Below are 20,134 nucleotides of genomic sequence, written 5' to 3'. Positions count from 1 at the left end.
TGCATTCAAAGGCACGACACTGGAAATCTTCCTGGGAAACCAGGCATCAACAAACAGCTGAACAAGGAGAACAGATGAAGCTGTGGACAAAATGGCAGGGAAGAGACTCCGAACTGGAGTGACATGCAAGCTGAGCCGTGAGGCGGGTGAAATCCAGAGCAGCAGAGAGAAGTCCCCTCAGACGCCAGTCTCCACATGCAGCCATCAGGTGGACATGACAGACAAAAGGACAGGGCGTGTGCCCGCCGCTATGAAGATTAAACAGTGCGTGTACACTCACAGAGCAAAATCAAAACACGTGAAGGCGGGTTACTTCTGGTCTAGACAGAACCGTCAGGGATTTCTGCTGCATGAAACTTCCTTCTTTCCCTTCCTACTGTCTACAGATTATCTACTACAGAATACATGTCTCACATTTCTAAACTACTGAACTCATCTATGAGAGCACAGAATGCCATCTATGAATTAATTAGTAGGCCCTGAGCACCCAGCTTGTGCCAAGGCATTGTTAGGTAGACACAAAACCACTTTCTTTCTAGAGAAGGACTCACACCAAGGATATGCTCTCCCGAGCGCCATGACCTCCAGCAATGCTAGAAGCAGATTACCAACTTAAAAACATTCCACGTTTATAAAAAGAAGAGTGTGGACCAATCGATTTCTGTGACACTCCACTTAAGGGAAGAGAACCAGCACAGCTGTGGGTTCCCCAAGGCAGGGAAGTCTCCACCAGCACGCGAGCTCCCCTGCCTCGGTGGGGCTTCCAGACATCACAAACTCCCTGGCACGACCACCTGATGGGCAGGAGGCAAGCAAGGCCCACAGCAGACTCTGTGCCTCAACCTAGCCTTTCGCATGTGGCGCAGATAACCAAGAGGAGTCATGGGGCTAGAACCAGACAGAACTCCCTGCGACAGCTACTTTCCAGAGTTCCTGGGGGAGACTTGGCCCAGGCTCAGCCCTGAGCATTCAAACCAATGCCGTGTTCCCGGCTGCCTTAACAACATGACAGCCCCTGTGGCCACCTCAGGACCAAACCACTGCCCAGGCCACCACACCTGAGCCAGCAGCTCCTAGACATGCCACAGCATCCCAGCATGTCCTTCATCCATGGGAAGAGGGACTTTGTTCCGAGAGACTGCCCCCGTGGAACATGGCTGCAGCTGCTCTGTTTGCACAGCTTTGCCTCATCACCAGGGAAGACTACCGACCTAGAAGAGAACAAAGCCACTCTGCCCAAATCAGCTTCAGAGAAGGTGGAAAAGCTAACCCTGTGGTTTTCAGGTCACTTCCTCCACTTCAGCAATGAACTTCACTCGCGCTGACCTAGGCAGACCCCTCCCTGGCTGCTGGGCAGAGCACAGGCAGCTAGCAGTCTTGCTTTTTACTTTCCCTGAGTGGGCCCCGTAAACATTTCTACTAAAGAGGAAGAAGCGTTGGCCCTCTTCCCTCACCCTCCTCCTGAGCTCCGAGCAGAGCGACAATTGAAGGGGCACGAGGGGAGGGGCCAGCGCCAATCAGGACTGCCCCAAGTTGCCTGCAGCAAACCCTACAGCCCTTTCATGCTGCTTCGGGAACCTGCCAAGAACTCGCTGTCACCAACTACAGCAGCCGAAAGTGTGCTTATTTTTAGAAGCCAATTATTAACAAAGTCCGTGGTACTTCTGTGAAGGTTTTCTATGGAAGAGATAAAGGCTTGATGAAAATAACAGCTCAAAAGCTTTTATTCCCGCTGCGTGAGAAGCATCAACTCTGAGTCCCAGGCCCCGCCTGCTCAGACCCCAGGAGCGGGAACCGACTTCTCCGAGGATGGAAGTGTTCCTGCCCTGATGAGGGAGCACCCACGTCCCGCATTCACTGGGCACTGCAAACACAGCTTATTTCTAGGAAAGCCGGGGCTCATGAACACTCATGACAGATCTACTTTAAAATGCATCCCTCTAAAAGGACCAGAGCAGGAGCTGTTGCTGTGACGTAGCAGGTAAAGCCACAACCTGGAGCACGGACATCCCACAGGAGCACCAGTTTGAGTCCCAGCTGCTCCAATTCTGACCCAATTCCTTGGTAAGGTACCTGAAGGAGCAATGGGAGATGACCCAAGTACTCCCTGCACCACGTGGGAGACCCAGATGAAGCTCCCATCTCCTGGCTTCAGCTTGGCCCAGCCTTGGCCTTTACGGCCATTTGCAGAGTGAACCAGTGGATGGAAGATCTCTCTCCCTCTCTCTCTGTTTCTGCCTATCCCTCTCTGTAACTCTGCCTTTCAAACAAATAAATCTTTCAGACCCGAGAACAGCGGCAGGCAGCGGCCAGGGAGTTCTCCCACCAGGGACAGCCAGTGCAGGCACACAGGGAACAGAGCAGGGGTCAGAGCATCCAGGGATGAACAGAAGGCCACTCACAGGCCACAACTGCTTCCACCACTGTCCCATCTGGCCCCTGAGGCAGCTGGGAGCCTCTCCAATCACATTAAGAGACTGTTCCAGCCGCCCCCATGACCCAGATACACTGAGACAGAGGCCCTACCACTGGCCCTAAGGCACGACTCTCTCACTGGGCTCCAGGCTAATCAGGCCTTCCCCATCCTAGCCACTGTCACCCAGTCAACACCCCCGCCCCCCAGCCACCGGCTGCTGCAGTGTGCTCCCTGCCTCTGGCGGCCAGTTCTCCAGGTCCAGGCTCCCCAGGGCAACTCCACAGATGCCTCCTGCTTCAGGGACTGTGTGCGAGCAACTCCTCCCAGAGAGCCAAATCCATGGGAAAGACACTGACCTGCAGCGACAGGAAATTGGCCAAGAGTATAGAAAAGCAGCCCTGTCCTGTCCAACGTCACCTTGTCCTAGCGAGGAAGGCTTGGGGAACAGGGGGCACGGCAAAGCTGAACAGATGTACCCAAGGCGAAGAACGCAGACTGAAGCAGCATTCCAGAACGGAAACCCCCTCAGGAGCTCACAACAGGTCAGTGTGAGACAACTGGGAGCACACTGCTCTGTTCCAGGGGGGTCTCACCGAAGGAACAGACCATGGTCAACACCGAGCAGACTGACACCTCGTGCTCAGTAGCTCTTAGGTCCACACCCCCAGCCCTCACCCGGCAGCCTGGCAGGTGCTGGAACATAGCCATGCAGCCCACGAAAAGCTCTGGGGGCAGAGACGCTGCTCCTCCCAGGGTTTCTCCACACACCACCCGGCCCCCCAAGTCCCCAGTAGCTCATGGGGCACTTCACATGGACTATGGACTAAAATCAAGTGTTTGTGAAGCCAGACCCACATGGATGAGAGACCTGGCTGGCCACAAGTGCCGAAAACCCTAGAACCACAGGATGTGAACTCCAGGAGGGATCATGGACATACACTCGACAAACGTCAGTTTATCACGATCCGTATTAACACTGTTACTGTCCCTGCTGAAGAGGAAGGGACTCCAGGACGGCAGCTCACGTCCATGTAATCTGCCTACAAGGTCAGCTCCTCCCCACATGTGCATCAGGTGAAATTATGTCTCTCCACACGGAAAGAAACCCCACAGGCTGTCCTTCAAGTGGATTATACATACTCTGCAAGGGGCAGGGGTCGTGGCACAGCAGGTTAAGTCTCTGTTTGCAACGCCAACATCCCTTATCGGCGCTCTGGTTCCACTCCTGGCTGCTCACTTCCAATCCAGTTCTCTGGACTCTGCTTGGGGAGCAGCAGAAGACAGCCAAGCAATTGGGTCCTTACCACCCACATGGAAGACCTGGATGGAGTTCTTGGCTCCTGAGGAGTGAACCAGTGGATGAACAATTCTCTCCCCCTCTCTCTGCTTTTTGAATAAATAAATCTTAAATAGCAAAAGTTCTCTGAAGATAAGGGCTGTTTCACGCATCTTCATAACCCCAGGACCTTGTACCTAGCACACAGCACTACATTAACTACATTAACCAGATTTTACCCACGTCATAATCTGAGAATCCTCTGCAGAGGAAAACACAGGGAGACATGCACTAGTAGGGCTCCCACGGGAATACCCCTTTGAAGGGGGCAGGGACCCAGGAAGGAAGTCTGTCCTCTGGTGAATATTCAAGTCCGCCCCAGGCTGCCCGATGCCCCCAGACAGCAGCTGGCCACTGCTCTGCGGGCCACACACCATGTGCTCCATGCAGATGCTGATCTCGCCATCGCTGTAGAATGCCCCGTAGAAGCCCACGATGTACGGGGAGTTGCACTCGTGCAGAACCTGCAGCTCCCTTATGATCTGGTTCCGGATAGCAGGTTTGATCTCCAGGTGAATAAGCTGGGGAAAGAAAATTGGGAAGAAGAAGAAGTTTTATAATGGGTGGATGCATGGGTACAGGGGAATGAAGCAGCTTTCTTAAGCATTTAAACCTGTTTAAGAGAGGGGAGGAGAAACAGACAAGTTTTCACAAACAAGTTTCTGCTCAAAGTACTGAGTGTCAACATATCAAGGCAGGTGTTGTCACCGTGGCTGTGCCTCTGCTCCTGGGAGCCACGCCCATGGACAACAGCAGCTGGGAGGATTGACCCAAAGGGACTGGCGGAGCTGAGAGGGAAGAGAAAACTGGCCCTGAGGATGTGGTTGCCGTTCACGGGCTGTGAGGGCAGGAGGGTTGGAGGAAGTGGGGGACATTCCCTTAAGCTGCCCCGCAGGGGCCTGGTGTGGCTGAAATTCACCAAAGACCGCAGATGCTACCTATGTCTCCAAACACTGCCCCCTGTTCCAGCTGGAGGGAAGTGACGGACATATCAAATGGTTACCTAGCAACACTCAGACTGGACAAAGTGCCAGGGACAATGAGGTCAGAGGAGAGGAGTAGTGGTATCGGCGTGGGCTGGAGCAGCCGGAAAAGAAGACAAAAGGTAGTCGTGGAAGATGGGTGGGCAGTGCTTACAAAGGCAAGGAAGAGCACAGGCAGAAACCAGAAGGCGTGTGCTGCTGAAGACACGGGCGAGCCCAACCCCTCGGGAGCAGGAAGAGGAGCGCCAGGGGCAGACGGGAGGGGACATCCAGCTTGAGGACTGATGCCATGGTGGAGGGCTCAGACACTGCACTGCTGGGAGAGTTAGAGGAGCCGCTGGCAAGGACAACTGGAACTCAGTGTTGTGTGTGTCACTGGGGCCAAGAGACTCAAAGCAGCTTCTCTGGTGCTAAATGACCAGCAGGCCCCCTGGCATCCTTTCCTGGGCACACAGACAGCTAACGAAGGCTCACCTACTTCCGAGACCGAGTTATGGCAATTAATACACTCACACAGCCTTTAGCATGCTTATCCATAATCTGACAGATAACAGGAATTCGAAATTCATGCACAAAGTTGCTGAGTGAGAAGGCTTGCTCCCGGCCCCTGGTTCGCCCAGGTGATGGTTTCATGACCTGTTGGTTGAGACAAACTCACCTTTCTGGCCATGACCAGGCCGGACGGCTTGTGCGACACCTTGAACACCACGCCGCCGTTGCCGGCTCCCAGCTCGCTGATCTTCTCGAAGTCATCGTCCTTCAGCTCTCCCACTTTCTGCTTCTGGGTGAGGAAGGCCTCCAGGCGCTTCCGCTGCTGCTCGTCAAGCTCCAGCTCCTCCAGCTTCTTCTGCAAGGCCTCCAGGTTGGTCCTGCCCCAAGAAGGTGACACAGCCCAGCGTCAGCGCCAGTGCCAGCAAAGCCGGCTCAGGGAGGCCGTCCTACCATGGAGAGGCCCAGAGAAGGCCTCTGCCCCACGATTCACCCCAGCACACCTACTCTGGGTGTGGAATGAAGGAACTAGGTCTCTCTCAACACACTACAAATCCATGAGAGAAACCACAGATTCTACAAACTCCAGAATGAGCCACTTTAATCTGTTTTAGAAGTCCCATTTACACGGTTGGTTTTATTAGTAAGGCTTTACCATACATAAAGTAAAATTCCCCAGATCACTGAACTAAAACCAAACCAGCTATAAACTGGATCACAACTGCAAAAACTTCCTTTCCAATGTGACTGAGTCCAGGAGCCGGGCTCATCAAGAACGCCCGAGTAAGGAATCATACAAATGGTATCCCCGTGAGAACGGTGGCTACGGGAGGCCCAAGCACCATCAGACGGAAGCCACCTGTGCCCGTGCTCCACTGCACAGTGGGTATAGTCACAGTAACGCAGCACATACCGAACACAGAACTGGGGACAGGAGCTGGCAGGCTCCACACACAAGGCAGACGGGAAGCCCAGCTGCCTGGACTGACCGGTTTATGCTGTGCACACGTGTTCTGGTATTGCACTATGCCCCATAAAAATGCATTCTGAGTATCAGGAGCTGGCATTGTGGTACCACAGGTTAGCCATTGCTTTTACACCTACACCTCACATCAGAGTGCCTGGTTCAAGTCTTGACTACTCCAATCCCCAGCCACTTCCTGCTAACACACATGTCCTTGGAGGCAGCAAATGATGACCCGGTATCTGCATCTCTACAGTCCATGTCGAAGACCCAAATGGAGTTCCTGGCTCCTGCTCTGGCCTGGCTCAGTCTTGCCGCTTGTGGGCATTTAGAGAGTAAATCAGCAGATGGAAGATCTCTCTCTCTCTCTCTCTCTCTGTTGCTATGCTTTCCAAATAAAATTTTTTAAAAAAAAATCTTAATTAAGAAAGTAGAAGTATTATATTTAACAAAAATTTTAAAATACTTTATTTTTTAAAAATGCTTCAAATTTTTATTTTTGCATAACTCGTGTAAACATGCATCCATTCACTCAATCTTTAACCCAGGGCAAGGCTCCTTGAATGAGTCCACTGGCAAGAGTTCCACATCATCTTCCTGTTTTCGAAGATTCATTTTATTTATTTGAAAGGCAGAATGATGGGAGGGAGGAGGAGACCAGACAGGGAGGAAGATCATCCATCTCTGGTCTACTCCACAAATGCCTCCAATAGCCAGGTGTGGGCCATGCCGAAGCCAGGAGCCTGGAACTCTATCCAGCTCTCCCATGTGGACAGCAGGGGCCCAAATACCTGTGCGATAGTCCTCTGCCTTCCCAAGCACATTAGCAAGGAGCTGGCTAGGAAGCAGAGCAACCAGTACTCAAACCCACACTCCAAATGTGGGATGCCAGCGTTGGGTGTCAGAAGCCGGGGCTTAACCCTCAGCAGTACAATGCCAGCCCCATCTTTCTTACATAACCAGAGCAGAATACACTGTTTATGATTCCCAGCTCCTGGTCTTGATCATGGACTAACAATGCAGACCCTCATGGAACAATCACAACATAAAGTTGGAGCTTCATGATTCCCCTGAGCTTTGTGCCCCTCTAACCTGGCAGCATTCTTATGATTTCACTGACTGACTCTTGCCAGTTTGTAACCAGAGTGCGCAGGGGGAGAGGGAGAAAATGCCTTCATTTGCAGTCACATCTCATCAATCTCCGACATGTACAACAGCCGCTACTGCTGCGTGATGGGTTTGGGAAAGCGCTGGCTCTCGGCAAGTGCATTGATTTAGCGATGGGTCCAGCACGCCATGGGCACCACTCGGGAGTGAGGGGGGGCTGTAGAGGAGGGGGTGGTAAAGAGCTCCACTCCAGTTCATTTTATTTCATACCCCAGTCTACACAGATGACACAAGTGACACGGTGACAAGACAGGCCTTCATTACACGTGAGAAGGCAGCACCCCACACCCTGCTCCTAGCAGAAGGGCAGAAGAGGCACAGTCACCCGCTCTACGCCACAGCCTAGGACGGCGGGTCCCTCCACATGGGAGCACTAACAGTGACTTACAAATGACAGTGCTCGGGGCCCAAGAGGACATGAGGCTGACGGCCTGGGTTTTCCTCACTGGGAGATCTTGGGGGGAGGAAGCTGGTGCTGCAGACGAACGTGCCCCCTCAAAATTCAAATGCTGGGGAGCAGCGCTGTGGTGTAGCGGGTAAGCCTGCCACCTGTGACACTGTCATCCCATATCGGCGCCTGTTCAAGCCCCAGCTGCTCCACTTCCGATCCAGCTCCCTGTTCAAAGCCTGGGAAAACAGTGGAAGATGGCCCAAGAAGAAGCTCCTGGCTCCAGCCTGGCCTAACCCTGGTCATTAGGCCACTTGAGGAATGAACCAGCAAATAGAAGACCCACCCACCCCCCCCAGCTCTGCCTTTCAAATAAATAAAATAAATCTTTAAAAAAAAAAAAAAAATTCCGACGAGGAAGCCCTAGACACGGATGGGACTCTCCAGACATAAGAAGGAGAAGAGATCCTGAGAGAGTCCTAGCCAGACAGGAGTGGCGGCCCTGTGACATGAGGAAGACATCCTTAGAAGGCAGCCATCCATCTGTGGTTTCAGGCGCCCAGTCGATGGTGCTCTGCCAGGGCAGCCGCGGCACACGGAGGCAGCTGCTCAGGGTCCGTCCACCTTGCTGAAAGGATCACCTGGTGGCTGGTTCCTGAGGTCAGCAGGCCGTCATGCATTTGGGAGCGCACAGTGTACCCCTGCAGGTTCTCCCAGGTGTCTGCAGAAACATCCGGCAAATGCCAGCGGGCTCCCTGGGCACTAACTCACCTAATCTACTCCCCGTCCGGAGAAGAGGCACGCAAACTGGGGCGCACACAGGTGGAGTGCACCATCTGGGGCCACAGGGCCAGGAGTCAAATAATCTCTAACTTTAACCTTGCTGCTCTCTTTCTCTCTTCAAAAAGTGCAATGATAGGGCCAGCATGGTAGCACCACTATGCATGTTAAGCCACCACCTGCAACGCCAGCATTCCATATGGGCGCTGGTACAAACCCTGGTTGCTCCACTTCCTAACAAGCTCCCTGCTGATGCACCTGGAAAAGCAGCAGCAGATGGCCCAAATGCTTGGGCCCCTGCACCCATGTTTGGCAAGAAGGATTGTGCTAATTCTGCCCTTCCTGCTCAGCTAAATGAAGCTCTTGGCTCCTGGCTTCAGCCTGGCCCAGCCCCAGTCTTTACAGCCATCTGGGGAGTGAACCAGTGGGTGGAAGATCTTTCTCTGTTTCTCCCCCTCCCTCTCTGTAACTCTGCATTTCAAATAAGTTAAATAAATCTTTTTTTTTTAATATTTTATTTTATTTTTTTGACAGGCAGAGTGGACAGTGAGAGAGAGAGAGAGAAAGGTCTTCCTTTTTGCCATTGGTTCACCCTCCAATGGCCGCCGCAGCCGGCGTACCTCGCTGATCCGAAGTCAGGAGCCAGGTGCTTCTCCTGGTCTCCCATGCAGGTGCAGGGCCCAAGGACTTGGGCCATCCTCCACTGCCTTCCCGGGCCATAGCAGAGAGCTGGCCTGGAAGAGGGGCAACCGGGACAGAATCCGGTGCCCCGACCGGGACTAGAACCCGGTGTGCCGGTGCCGCAAGGCGGAAGATTAGCCTATTGAGCCACGGCGCGGCCAATAAATCTTAAAATAAATAGATAAATAAATAAAAAGGCCATGCTCTGAAGGAAGGGACTGACAAACACAGGTCAGCTGCTGGCAGGGTGGAGGCAGTAACCCACCAGGGCCGGGCCACACACAGCAACAGTGCACCTGACAGCTGGCGGCCTCCTGTCTCCCACATACGAGAGCAGGCGATGTGACCCCTGGGGCAGAGCAGCACTGCCCACAGCCAATACTGGCCACAGGGAATGCCATGCATTTAGCCAGGAAAAGAAAACACCTTCTCACCTCCCTGCAGAAATAAGACATTCTCATTCCTTCAGGAAGAAAAACTACCCCTCCCTGCCCCCACCGCACACTTCCTGTGCTCTTGTATCACTGCTACACTCCCGCTAGGGAACTGGCAATTCAGGAGTCCTGGATTCTTGCCCCGAGCTGATCAGCAGCAGCCGTGCGCCGGGCAGAGGTCCCTTAACCCTGTCACATCTCAGACTTCTCATCTGCGAGAGGGAGTGATGACCCCATGTTTACAAGAGGAGGTCAAAACAGAAAACTAACGGGAGACACACAACGCTGGCGTGGGTGGGGTGGGAAGAGCCCTGGCAGCACCAGCAGGGTGCAGAAAAGACTGCCTTTAATTTAATGATTCGCAAAATACTCGAAAGCTTTTTAGAAATCCTTTTCAGCGAAGGAAAAACAATGAGGTGAAATGAAGATCCTGGCATCAAGATGGCTTTGAGCTCTCATCAAAAAGCAATCAATAACATCAGTAATGCAGCCGTGGTCAGTACTGCTCCTCCCAGAGCCGCAGTCATCCTGGCAGCCCTGTCAAGAACTGCCGAGGCTCCGAGGGCACCATCTTCAGCTTTAACTGGGTGCTCGGGCATCGCAATACATCTCCAACACACACAGAGCTCGCTCCCCGGAACCCCTGGGGCGTTCACCAGGCAGAGCTCGCTGTAACATGGATTTTGCACGGGGCTGGCTGACAGTAAACAAAAGTGCATGAGATTATGGGTTTGACATGGAACAAGAGGAAAAACACAGGTTGTCATTTGCATTCTGGAAACACCAGGCAGCACACTGAGAGGGGTGGGGAAAGACGTCCCAGGGACAAGAGCACCTCCCTCCCACCTGCTCGCATAGCTGCAATCTGTCCCGTGGGCCAAGTGATTTAAGTGGCAGGAAATGCAGCACAGGAGGGATCCTAAAGACCACTGGAGGTGAGGAAGCTGAGGCCCGAGGGACAAGGTAACAGAGCTCACTAGTCTCCCAAGTCCCACACAGAGGTCCTTTCCAGGCACTGCACTGCCCGCTCTGAGCCTGAATAGGGAATGACTGAAGTAGGGAGTAGGGGTGAGGTCCCCACAAAGGAAGGGGACCTTCGAACTGCCACACCCAGCAGAAGCGGGCCGGCAGGCCTGACGGTCAGCTACCTCTGCTGGGAGGGTGCGCGGAGGGGAGCTTACAGAACCACCAGCAATCACCAGGGAAGGGGAGGGAGGGCCGGGCCTGCCCTGGGCTTGGCATTTGGCAGGGGGACTGCAGAGGGAAGGAGAAGCAGACTCCAGCAGAGAGGGACTGGCCACAGGTCCTCTGAGTCACACCCTCTGCCACTCCCCAGCTATGAGATCTTGGGCGGGTTACCTTCCTCAGTTGCCATAGCCACAAAAGACACACAAGCAAAGTCATCCAAATACGTCTGAGGCCCGAGTCTGCCAACATGGAGGCAGGCAGAAACAGGCAACAGGCAAGGATGAGCTCCAGCGCAGCATCTGAAAGACTGAGGGGCTGCACCGGGGGCCGGGAGCCAAGTCCAGCACGGGCACGAGGGTCCCTGTGCAGTCAAACCATGTCAGCGGGGGCCGGGAGGGTGGGGGTACCAAAAGCAGCAAGGAGAACGGGCCTGGCGGAGGACAGTGAGGGAGCCAAGGCACAGCTCGCCCACTCCTGGACTCTGCCCATCCGCATGAGGCAGTGCAGCATGCACACAGGCTGACTGAGGCCAGGGAAGTCAACCTGCACCCTCCCACAACCCACCCTGCAGGCCACAGCATGGGCTGTGCAGCCATCCAGGCAATAAAATGATTGTTTACGGGCCCTGTGAAACAAGCCAGGCACAACACACTATTGCACGCCATCTACATAAACTTCAGAAAAGGGCAAAACTAATCTATGCAATTAAATCAGGAAAGGGGCAGGAACCAGGCTGTGTGTGATGGTGAGCTTCACATGGCAACGTGTCTAGGCTATGTGCCCAGATACCAGGTCAAACACCACTCTGGGTGTTTCCTGTGATAGTATTTGTGGCTTGGGCAGTAGAGGATGGGAAATGAGATTAATATTTTAATCAGTGGTCCTTAATCTAAGTGGATGATCCCCCCCATAACATGGGTGGGCATCACCGGATCAGCTGAAGGCCTGAACAGAACAGACAGGCTGCCCTCCCGGGAGGGAGGACACATTCTGCCTCCTCTGGACCGGCCTCCAGTCTGCTGGTCTTTCCAGGCCTCCACATCACATGAGTCAATTCCCTAAAATCAATCTCTCTCTCCTTGTCAATGTGCTTGTGTGCTCTGTGTGTGTGCGCACACGCACGCACACACACAGAGTTGGTTCTGCCTCTCTGGAAAGCCCTAATACAGGGCACAGGGGAATTCCAGGGTGCCAGGTTTGTCAGTCCTGTTCTTGATCTGAGTAACGGCTGACACAGAGCATTTAGTTTCTGAAAACTCATCCCAAGCTGTGGGTTTTGTTCTCATTTAATGTCTACAACCAGGTCCAGAGTGTAGTAGGTAAAGCAGCCACCTGTCGTATGGGCGCCAGTTAGTGCCCTAGCTGCTCCACTTCTGATCTAGCTCCCTGTAATGGCCTGGGGAAAGCCACGGAAGATGGCCCACTTGTGTGGGTCTCTGCACCCACGTGGGAGATCCAGAAGAAGCTCATGGCTTCAGATCAGCCCACCCCTGGCAATTGTAGCCATCTGGGGAGTGAATTCGTGGATGGAAGATTTCTCTTTCTCTCTCTCTCTCTGCCTTTCAAATCAATCTTAAAAAAAAAAAAAAAAAAAAAAAACTTTCACCTACATTCGCATATTGACATGAACTGCCCTCAGCTTCCAGACTCCTCTCACTCCTTCACTACAATGTTCCAGTGCCAGAATGCTTCCATTCTGAGAAGGTGTGGGACGACAAGGGAGGGCAGCAAGGACAGGATCACTGCCGATGGGTCCACATGCAGGCAGAAGTAATGATCAGGGCCACAAACCCTGTCCAGATGCTGGAGGAGAACCGCAGCCCTGGCCGTGGTCTGGGGGCTGCCTCCAGGAACAGTGGCTGTGAGGTTTTTCTCACCTCCACATCTGTCAGCCAAGGCATGATGGGCAGAAGCTGCCAGCACCAAGGAAAAGGTATTAAAAATAAATCTTGGCTAGGCCGGCACCGCGGCTCACTAGGCTAATCCTCTGCCTGCGGCGCCGGCACACTGGGTTCTAGTCCCGGTCGGGGTGCCGGATTCTGTCCCGGTTGCTCCTCTTCTAGTCCAGCTCTCCGCTGTGGCCTGGGAGGGCAGTGGATGGCCCAAGTGCTTGGGCCCTGCACCCCATGGGAGACCAGGAGAAGCACCTGGCTCCTGGCTTCGGATCAGCGCAGCACACCGACCGTACCGGTCATTTGGAGGGTGAACCAACGGAAGGAAGACCGTTCTCTCTGTCTGTCTCTCTAACTCTGCCTGTCAAAATAAATAAATAAATAAATCTTGGCTGAAGTCAGTGCATTCTATATCGTGTGAGAGAAAGGGCTGCACTGAAGCACGGATTCCCACAGTTGACTGAGAATCCAAACCTTGGTGAAGATCTAGCTTGGGAGGCCAGTGCTGTGACGCAGGGGGATAAAGCCCTGGCCTGATGCGCCGGCATCCCTTATGGGTACCGGTTCTAGTACCAGCTGCTCCTTTTCCAATCCAGCTCTCTGCTGTGGCCTGGAAAAGCAGAAGATGACCCAAGTGCTTGAGCCCCTGGACCCATGTGGGAGACCCGGAAAAAGCTCCTGGCTCCTGGCTTCGGATTGGCACAGCTCCGGCTGTTGTGGCCATTTGGGGAGTGAACCAGAGGATGGAAGACCTTTCTCTCTGTCTCTACCTCTCTCAGTAACTCTGTCTTTCAAATAAATAAAATATTTGGGGAAAAAAAAAAAAAAAGATCCAGCTTGGGAGTCCCACATTCCATAGGAGACTGCCTGGGTTCAAGTCCCTGCTCTGCTGCAATTCCAGCTTCCTACTAATGCACACCTGGGAGGGCAGCAGGTGACGGCTCAGGTAGCCGGGTCCCGGCCTCCCAGGTGGGAGACACAAACAGAATGAGCTCTGGACTCCTGGCTTCATCACAGCCCAGCCCTGGTTATTATAGGTATTAGGAAAGTAAACCAGTGGATAAAAGACCTCTGTCTTTCGAAAAATAAAATGCTAAAAGAATCTGAGCCCAAAGCTGGGCTTAACACCAACAAAAGCAAAACTCTACTACTGCTGGAGGAAGTGCAGACGACTTCCTCCTGTCCAAAACCCACAAAACACAAGGTAGGATTTGGCTGCAAGGCAGAGGAAGGGAAGGAAAACGGGCACAGGGTGCCTGTTTGTGGCTCTGCTTCACACACAAGTGAGGTCAGGACAACAGACAAGCTCCTGCTCCACCTCAAGGCAAGCGCCGTCGGGCCGAGAGGAGTGTGGAGCAAGACCCCCTCTGTGGTTAGGCATTAAGGGGCAGCACAACATTGAAGGAGTAAGCACAAGATAAAAACTTACTGCTGGACGCGCCAGTGTTGTGATGCAGTGGGTTAAGCTGCTGCTTGGGACGCACAGACCCCATCTCTGAGTGCTGGTTCAAGTCTCAGCTACTCTGCTTCCCCTCCCGCTCCCTGCTAATGCTCCTGGGAAAGCAGCAGCAGGTGACTCAAGTGCTTGGGCCTCTCTGCACCCACATGAGACTCCCCCATGGAAGACCCACTTGGAGTTCAGGCCACTTGGGTTTGGCCTAACTCAGCCCTGGTCATTGTGGCCACTAGGGGAGTGAACCAGAAGATGAAAGCAGCCCCCCTCCCCTTCATAACTTTTTCAAGTAAATAATAAATCTTTAAAAAAGAAAAGAAAAACAGAAACAGATTCAGAGATGACTCAGATGTTGAAACTACTAGACAAGAGCATCAGAATAACTCTGATTAATATTTTAAATGTGGACAACAGACATGAACAATTGAGAGATTTCAGCAGAAATGAAAACCAAAAACAGAATCAAGTGGAAATGTTACAAATTTTTAAAACACGACATTCGCAGACGGTGCAGAGCTGAGGAAGAATCCGTGGCCCTGGGGCCCCCACTGGGGTACATCAGGTTAAGCCGCCACCTGGAACACCAACATCCCATATGGGCCCCAGTTCAAGTCCCAGCTGTCCCACTTCCAACCTGGCTCCCTGCTAAACCACCTAGGAAAGCAGCGGAAGATGACCCAAGTGCTTGGGCCCCTGCACCCATGTGGGAGACCAGGATGGAATTCTGGGCTCCAGGTTTCAGCCTGGTCCAGCACTGGCTGTTACAGCCATTTAGGGAGTGAACATCAGATGGAAGATGCATGCACTGGTAGGTCTTTCTCTCCCTCCCTCCCACCAACTCCCACTCCGTAACTCCACATTTCATATAAATAAATACATCTTAAAAAATAACAACAAAAAAGATCTGTGACCCCAAAGAAAGGTCAATAAAAATCACCCAAACTGACACACACACACACACACACACACAAGACTGAAAAACAACAAAAATATACAAGAATTGTGGGACAAGATCAAATAGTCTACCACACCTGTAATTGGAGACAGAGATAGACCTTGAGGAGAACAAGGTAGAAGAAATATCTAAAGAGATAACAGCCAAGAATTTTCCAAAATAAATGAAAGACAACAAACTCAGGTCAAAAACACTGATGGGACCCTAAGCAAGATTAAAAACAAAGAAAAATTACATACCTATAACAAAACATTTTAAAAAAAAGAGAGAGAGAGAGAAAGAGAAAACACTGCAAGGTAGTCACAGGGGGAAAAAGAAATACTATAGACAAGGAACAACAAAAAAAGAGAACTGCAGCAGAGTTCTCGTCAAAAACAACACAGACTGTAAGACAATGCAGTGACATATTTAAAGCAGTAAATGAATAAAAGTCAACTCAGATTTCTAAGCTCAGCCACTCTATCTTTCAAAGACGAAAATAAAATAAAAGCAGGTTCCAGGCTAAATGAGAACTTGCACCTGTTTCTGTCTTGACAGAGTTCTTACAGGGCAGGCAGTCAGAAGGCCAGGGGAAGTAACAGGAGACCAGGGTCTGCAGGCACCCCAGCTCTGCCATCAGTGCACTAAGGGACTCTGGGCGCTCATGCTCTGCCTCAGTTTCCCTACCTGTAAAACTAGCATATCCTATTCCACTCAACCCCTTGCAGGTGGGGACTGCACACAGCATCTGCACCAACACTGGACAACCATGAGACACTCCACAAACAAGCTATTTCACGACTCAGCCATCATGAGCCATTCAGTCTAAACCTGATTTTAGAGGTAGACACCAGTTCTCGAGAGAAGAAACTTGCCAGAAGTCACAGAGGTTTATGAGTATCAGACATTGTACACTCACAATACTCAGGAGAAAAACAAATATAGGGACAGGTGTATCACACAGAGGTTAAACAGCTTCCTTGGGACACCCACAGCCCGTATCAGAGTGCCTGGTTCAAGTCCTGGCTATCTTGTACTTCCGATCCAGCTCCCTGCTAATGAACCTGGGAAGACAGCGCATGATGGCTCCAATACTTGAGTCTTTACCACCCATATGGAAGACCCAGATGGAGCTCTGGCTCCTGGTTTCAGCCTGGCCCAGCCCTGGCTGTTGTAGCCCATCTGAGCAGTGAACCGAAGGATGGGAGATTCTTTCCTCTCCCTCCCTTTCTCACCCCGCCTCTCTCCATCACTATGCCTTTCAAGTAAGTAAATGCAGGGACCCAAGGGCTCAGGCCATCTTCTACTGCTTTCCCAGGCCACAACAGAGAGCTGAATCGGAAGTGGAGCAGCTGGGACTCAAACTGGTGCTCATACTGGATATTGGCTCTGCAGGTGGCGGTTTTACGCACTATGCCACGGTGCTGGCCCCAATACATTTTTTTTTTTTTTTTTTTTAAGAAAAGAAACATCGGGCCTGCGCCAAAGCTCATTAGGCTAATCCTCCACCTGTGGCGCTGGCACACGGGGTTCTAGTCCTGGTCGGGGAGCCAGATTCTGTCCCGGCTGCCCCTCTTCCAGGCCAGCTCTCTGCTATGGCCCGGGAAGGCAGTGGAGGATGGCCCAAGTCCTTGGGCCCTGCACCCGCATGGGAGACCAGGAGAAGCACCTGGCTCCTGGCTTCGGATCAGCGCGGTGCGCCGGCCGCAGTGGCCATTGGAGGGTGAACCAACGACAAAAAGGAAGAACTTTCTCTCTATCTCTCTATCTCTCACAGTCCACTCTGCCTGTCAAAAAAAAGAAAAAAAGGAAAAAGAAAAGAAACATCAAATTGTACTATTTAGGAAAAAACCCAATGCATGCATGCAAACAGCACCAGAAGGAAATGTGAAATAATGCAATCAGCTGCAGAGGCGGGATGAATGTTTTAATTCCTGCAATAAATAAATCTGGGGGAAACGTACAATGTAGTTAAATGGTACCCTTACTGCCTTTGGTCTCACTGCCCAACTCCCTCAAGACTCTAGAGTAAGAACTGTCCCTTGAGGCCAGCATTGTAGCCTACTATGTTAAGCCTTGGCCTGCAATGCCAGCATCCCATTTGGATGCCAGCTGAAGACCCAGATGCTCCACTTCTGATCCAGCTCCCTACTAATGTGCCTGGGAAAGCAGCAGAAGATGGCCCAAGGGCTTGGGCCCCTGCATCCATGTGGGAGACCCAGAAGAGGCTCCAGGCTCCTGGCTTCAGATCAGCCCAGCCCCAGCTGTTGAGGCCATTTAGGGAGTGAACCAGCAATGAAAGCATCTCTCTCTAGCTCTGCCTTTTAAATAAATTAAAAAAAAAATATTTTAAAAAACATTCCTTGGTTGGGGGGAGGTGGTTGGTGTTATGGCACAGCTAGTTAAGCTGCCAGTTGCAACACCAGAATCAGAGCACTGGTTCCAGTATCCACCACTCCACTTCCAACAGAGCTTCCTGCTAACGTGCCTAGGAAGGCAGAGGAGATTGGCCCAAGTACTGTGGTTCTTGCCACTCAGGACCAGGATGGAGTTCTTGGCTCCTGGCATTTGGACTGGCCCATCCCTGGCTGTTGAAGCCATTTTGGCAATGAACCAGCAGAATGTGGACATAGAACAGTCAATACCCGGCCCCTGGGCCCTGCTTCTCTGTCATTCTTTTAAATCATCTTTAAAAAACCAAAATGAAACAACAACAAAAATGCTGTCCTTCAGTTCCCAAGAGGCCTAGGATACAGATGGTTTATAGTTCAAGATATGCTGGAGTAATCCAAATGAGTTTTGTGGGGACTGATCTAGAATGATACATAAAATATATACTGGGAAACAGGACACAGGGCATTCCAGCAGGGGCTACTATGTAGACAATGCTACTGAACTGGGATTAGAAGTACCCGCAAGCAAAGAGGAAGTGCCTTGGTCTGGGCACAGTTTGTCCCCTAAAGGTTCAAGCAGCCTGTTCCGCCAGCCCCGTGTGTACCCTTCAGCCACTAGAATCATGAGCCTAATGAATGCTTTTATTTGGAAGTTGCTCTGCCTCAAGAATCCTGTTATAGCAACACAGAAAAGACGAATACAGTGAGCGCTGGGTCCATGACGTTTACAAGAAAAAACAAGAAAATGAGAGCTAGAACAGGTTTTTGAAATCACGTAATACCTTCCCACAGCATGTTTCTGAGACAGCCATGCTGAAAAACACACGAACACACACGCACAGAGGAACCACTGTGGTGACGGGGCCGCCACTGCCAGGCAGACTCTTCTCAAATACTGCACAAGACCCTGAATCGGGGTGGGGTGTGTGTGTGTGTGTGTGTGTGAAAACCGTTGCTCAAAATCACTGATAGCCTAGGAATCCTTCTGCCCATGGACACAATGTTTCAGGACAGCCAGCTAAGGAATCCTTCCTAAGGGAGCAGTCTTCTGTACAGGCGGTAAGGGCAATGTGACCGAGTCTGAAAGGAGTAAGATCAGAAGATAATGGGCAATCCGAGCGCCACCTTGTCCTGCTGGGGCTAGCAGCCTGAGGAAGAATGAAACGAGGCACAGGGGAAGAGAGGAGCTTCTCTAGGCACGCAATGCCCATTAGCTCATTTCATTTTCACAACACTGAAAAATACATAGGTATGCTATGCCCACTTCACAGAAACAGAAAGCAAGGCTGGGAACAGCGAGGTAACCTCGGCAAGGCGCCGGGTGGGAACTGGCCCACAGGGTGATGAAGAGCTCCCATTTCACACAAAAGCCCCTACCAGCTCATCCCTAACCTCAGGTATTTCCCCATGACTCACTCACACCTGAGGTAAGAACTGTGCTCTGCTCCGTGTAAAGGATTCCTGGGAGGACAACACATTAAATCTGCCTACTTAGAAGGGTTTTCATTACTAAAATGAAACACTTGAGACAGCCTGCTTTATAAAGCAAAGAGGTTTACTGTTGCTCAGAGTTTTGGAGGTTCAAAGTCCAGACAGCACGGTGCAACTTGGCCCCGGTGAGGTGCCCACGGGAGATGGCACAATGTACACAAAGGAAGGGTGACACAGCCAGCAGGAGAGAGCGCACCTGGGCCCAAACTGAAGCTCTTTTAACAACCCCTCGTAAGAACTACCTTCCAAATTGGCCCTATCTCCTGAACATCAGAATGGAATTCGGTTTCTACCTTCTTAGCACCATTAACTTATGGTTCTGAGGCTTACTTAAAAAGGGTATTTTATTTATTTGAAAGGCAGAATTACAGAGAGAGCGAGAGAGACAGAGCCCTTCCATCTACTGGTTCACTCCCCAAATGGCTGCAATGGCTAAGAATGGGCCAGACTGGAGCCAGGAGCCAGGAACTCCTTCCAGGTCTCCCACTTTGATAGCAGGGGCCCAAATACTTGGGCCATCTATCACTGTCTTCCCAGGCACATTAGCAGGGAGCCAGAACAGAAGCAGAGCAGGGGGGACTAGAACCAGCATTCCAATGTGGGATGCTGGCCACATAAGTGGCAGCCTAACCTGCTCCACCATAACAGTGGTCCCGACTTTGAGGTTTAAAGTCCTGTGTGAGGGCCGGCACTGCGGAGCAGCGGGTTAACGCCCTGGCCTAAAGCACTGGCATCCCTTATGGGTGCCAGTTCTAGTCCTGGCTGCTCCTCTTCCAATCCAGCTCTCTGCTATGGCCTTGGAAAGCAGTGGAAGATGGCCCAAGTCCTTGGGCCCCTGCACCCACATGGGAGACCCGGAAGAAGCTCCTGGTTCCTGCCTTCGGATTGGCGCAGCTCCAGCCATTGCAGCCATCTAGGGAATGAACCAGCAGATGGAAGACCTCTCTCTCTCTCTCTCTCTCTCTCTCTCTCTCTCTTTCTCTCTCTCTCTCTGTGTGTGTGTGTGTGTCTACCTCTCTCTGTAATTCTTCCAAATAAATAAAATAAATTTTTAAAAAGTCCTGTGTGCATTTGGCAGCCATATCACATTCAAACCACAGTGCAGCCCAAAGAGGACCACCCAAGGTCAATCCGTTTTGAATGCA

At 51.9% G+C, this 20,134-nt stretch overlaps 1 protein-coding gene across 2 annotated transcripts in view; it reads right to left on the bottom strand.

Annotated features, from left to right (window-relative positions):
* The window catches only part of MAP2K1 (mitogen-activated protein kinase kinase 1), a 70,057-nt gene that overhangs the window by 20,661 nt on the left and 29,262 nt on the right, over positions 1 to 20,134 (bottom strand). For both annotated transcript variants that reach the window (XM_062206180.1, XM_062206181.1), the window contains exons 2-3: positions 5,394 to 5,604; positions 4,127 to 4,273 (exon numbers count right to left, since the gene is read on the bottom strand). In XM_062206180.1, the coding sequence (XP_062062164.1) occupies positions 4,127 to 4,273; positions 5,394 to 5,604 (358 nt within the window). The remainder of the gene's footprint in view (positions 1 to 4,126; positions 4,274 to 5,393; positions 5,605 to 20,134) is intronic.

The sequence above is a fragment of the Lepus europaeus genome, chromosome 11, assembly GCF_033115175.1.
Source record: "Lepus europaeus isolate LE1 chromosome 11, mLepTim1.pri, whole genome shotgun sequence".
NCBI classification, from domain to species: Eukaryota; Metazoa; Chordata; class Mammalia; order Lagomorpha; family Leporidae; genus Lepus; species Lepus europaeus.
The sequence above is the reverse complement of the archived record's forward strand: the minus strand, read 5'-3'. Positions and strand labels throughout refer to the sequence as shown.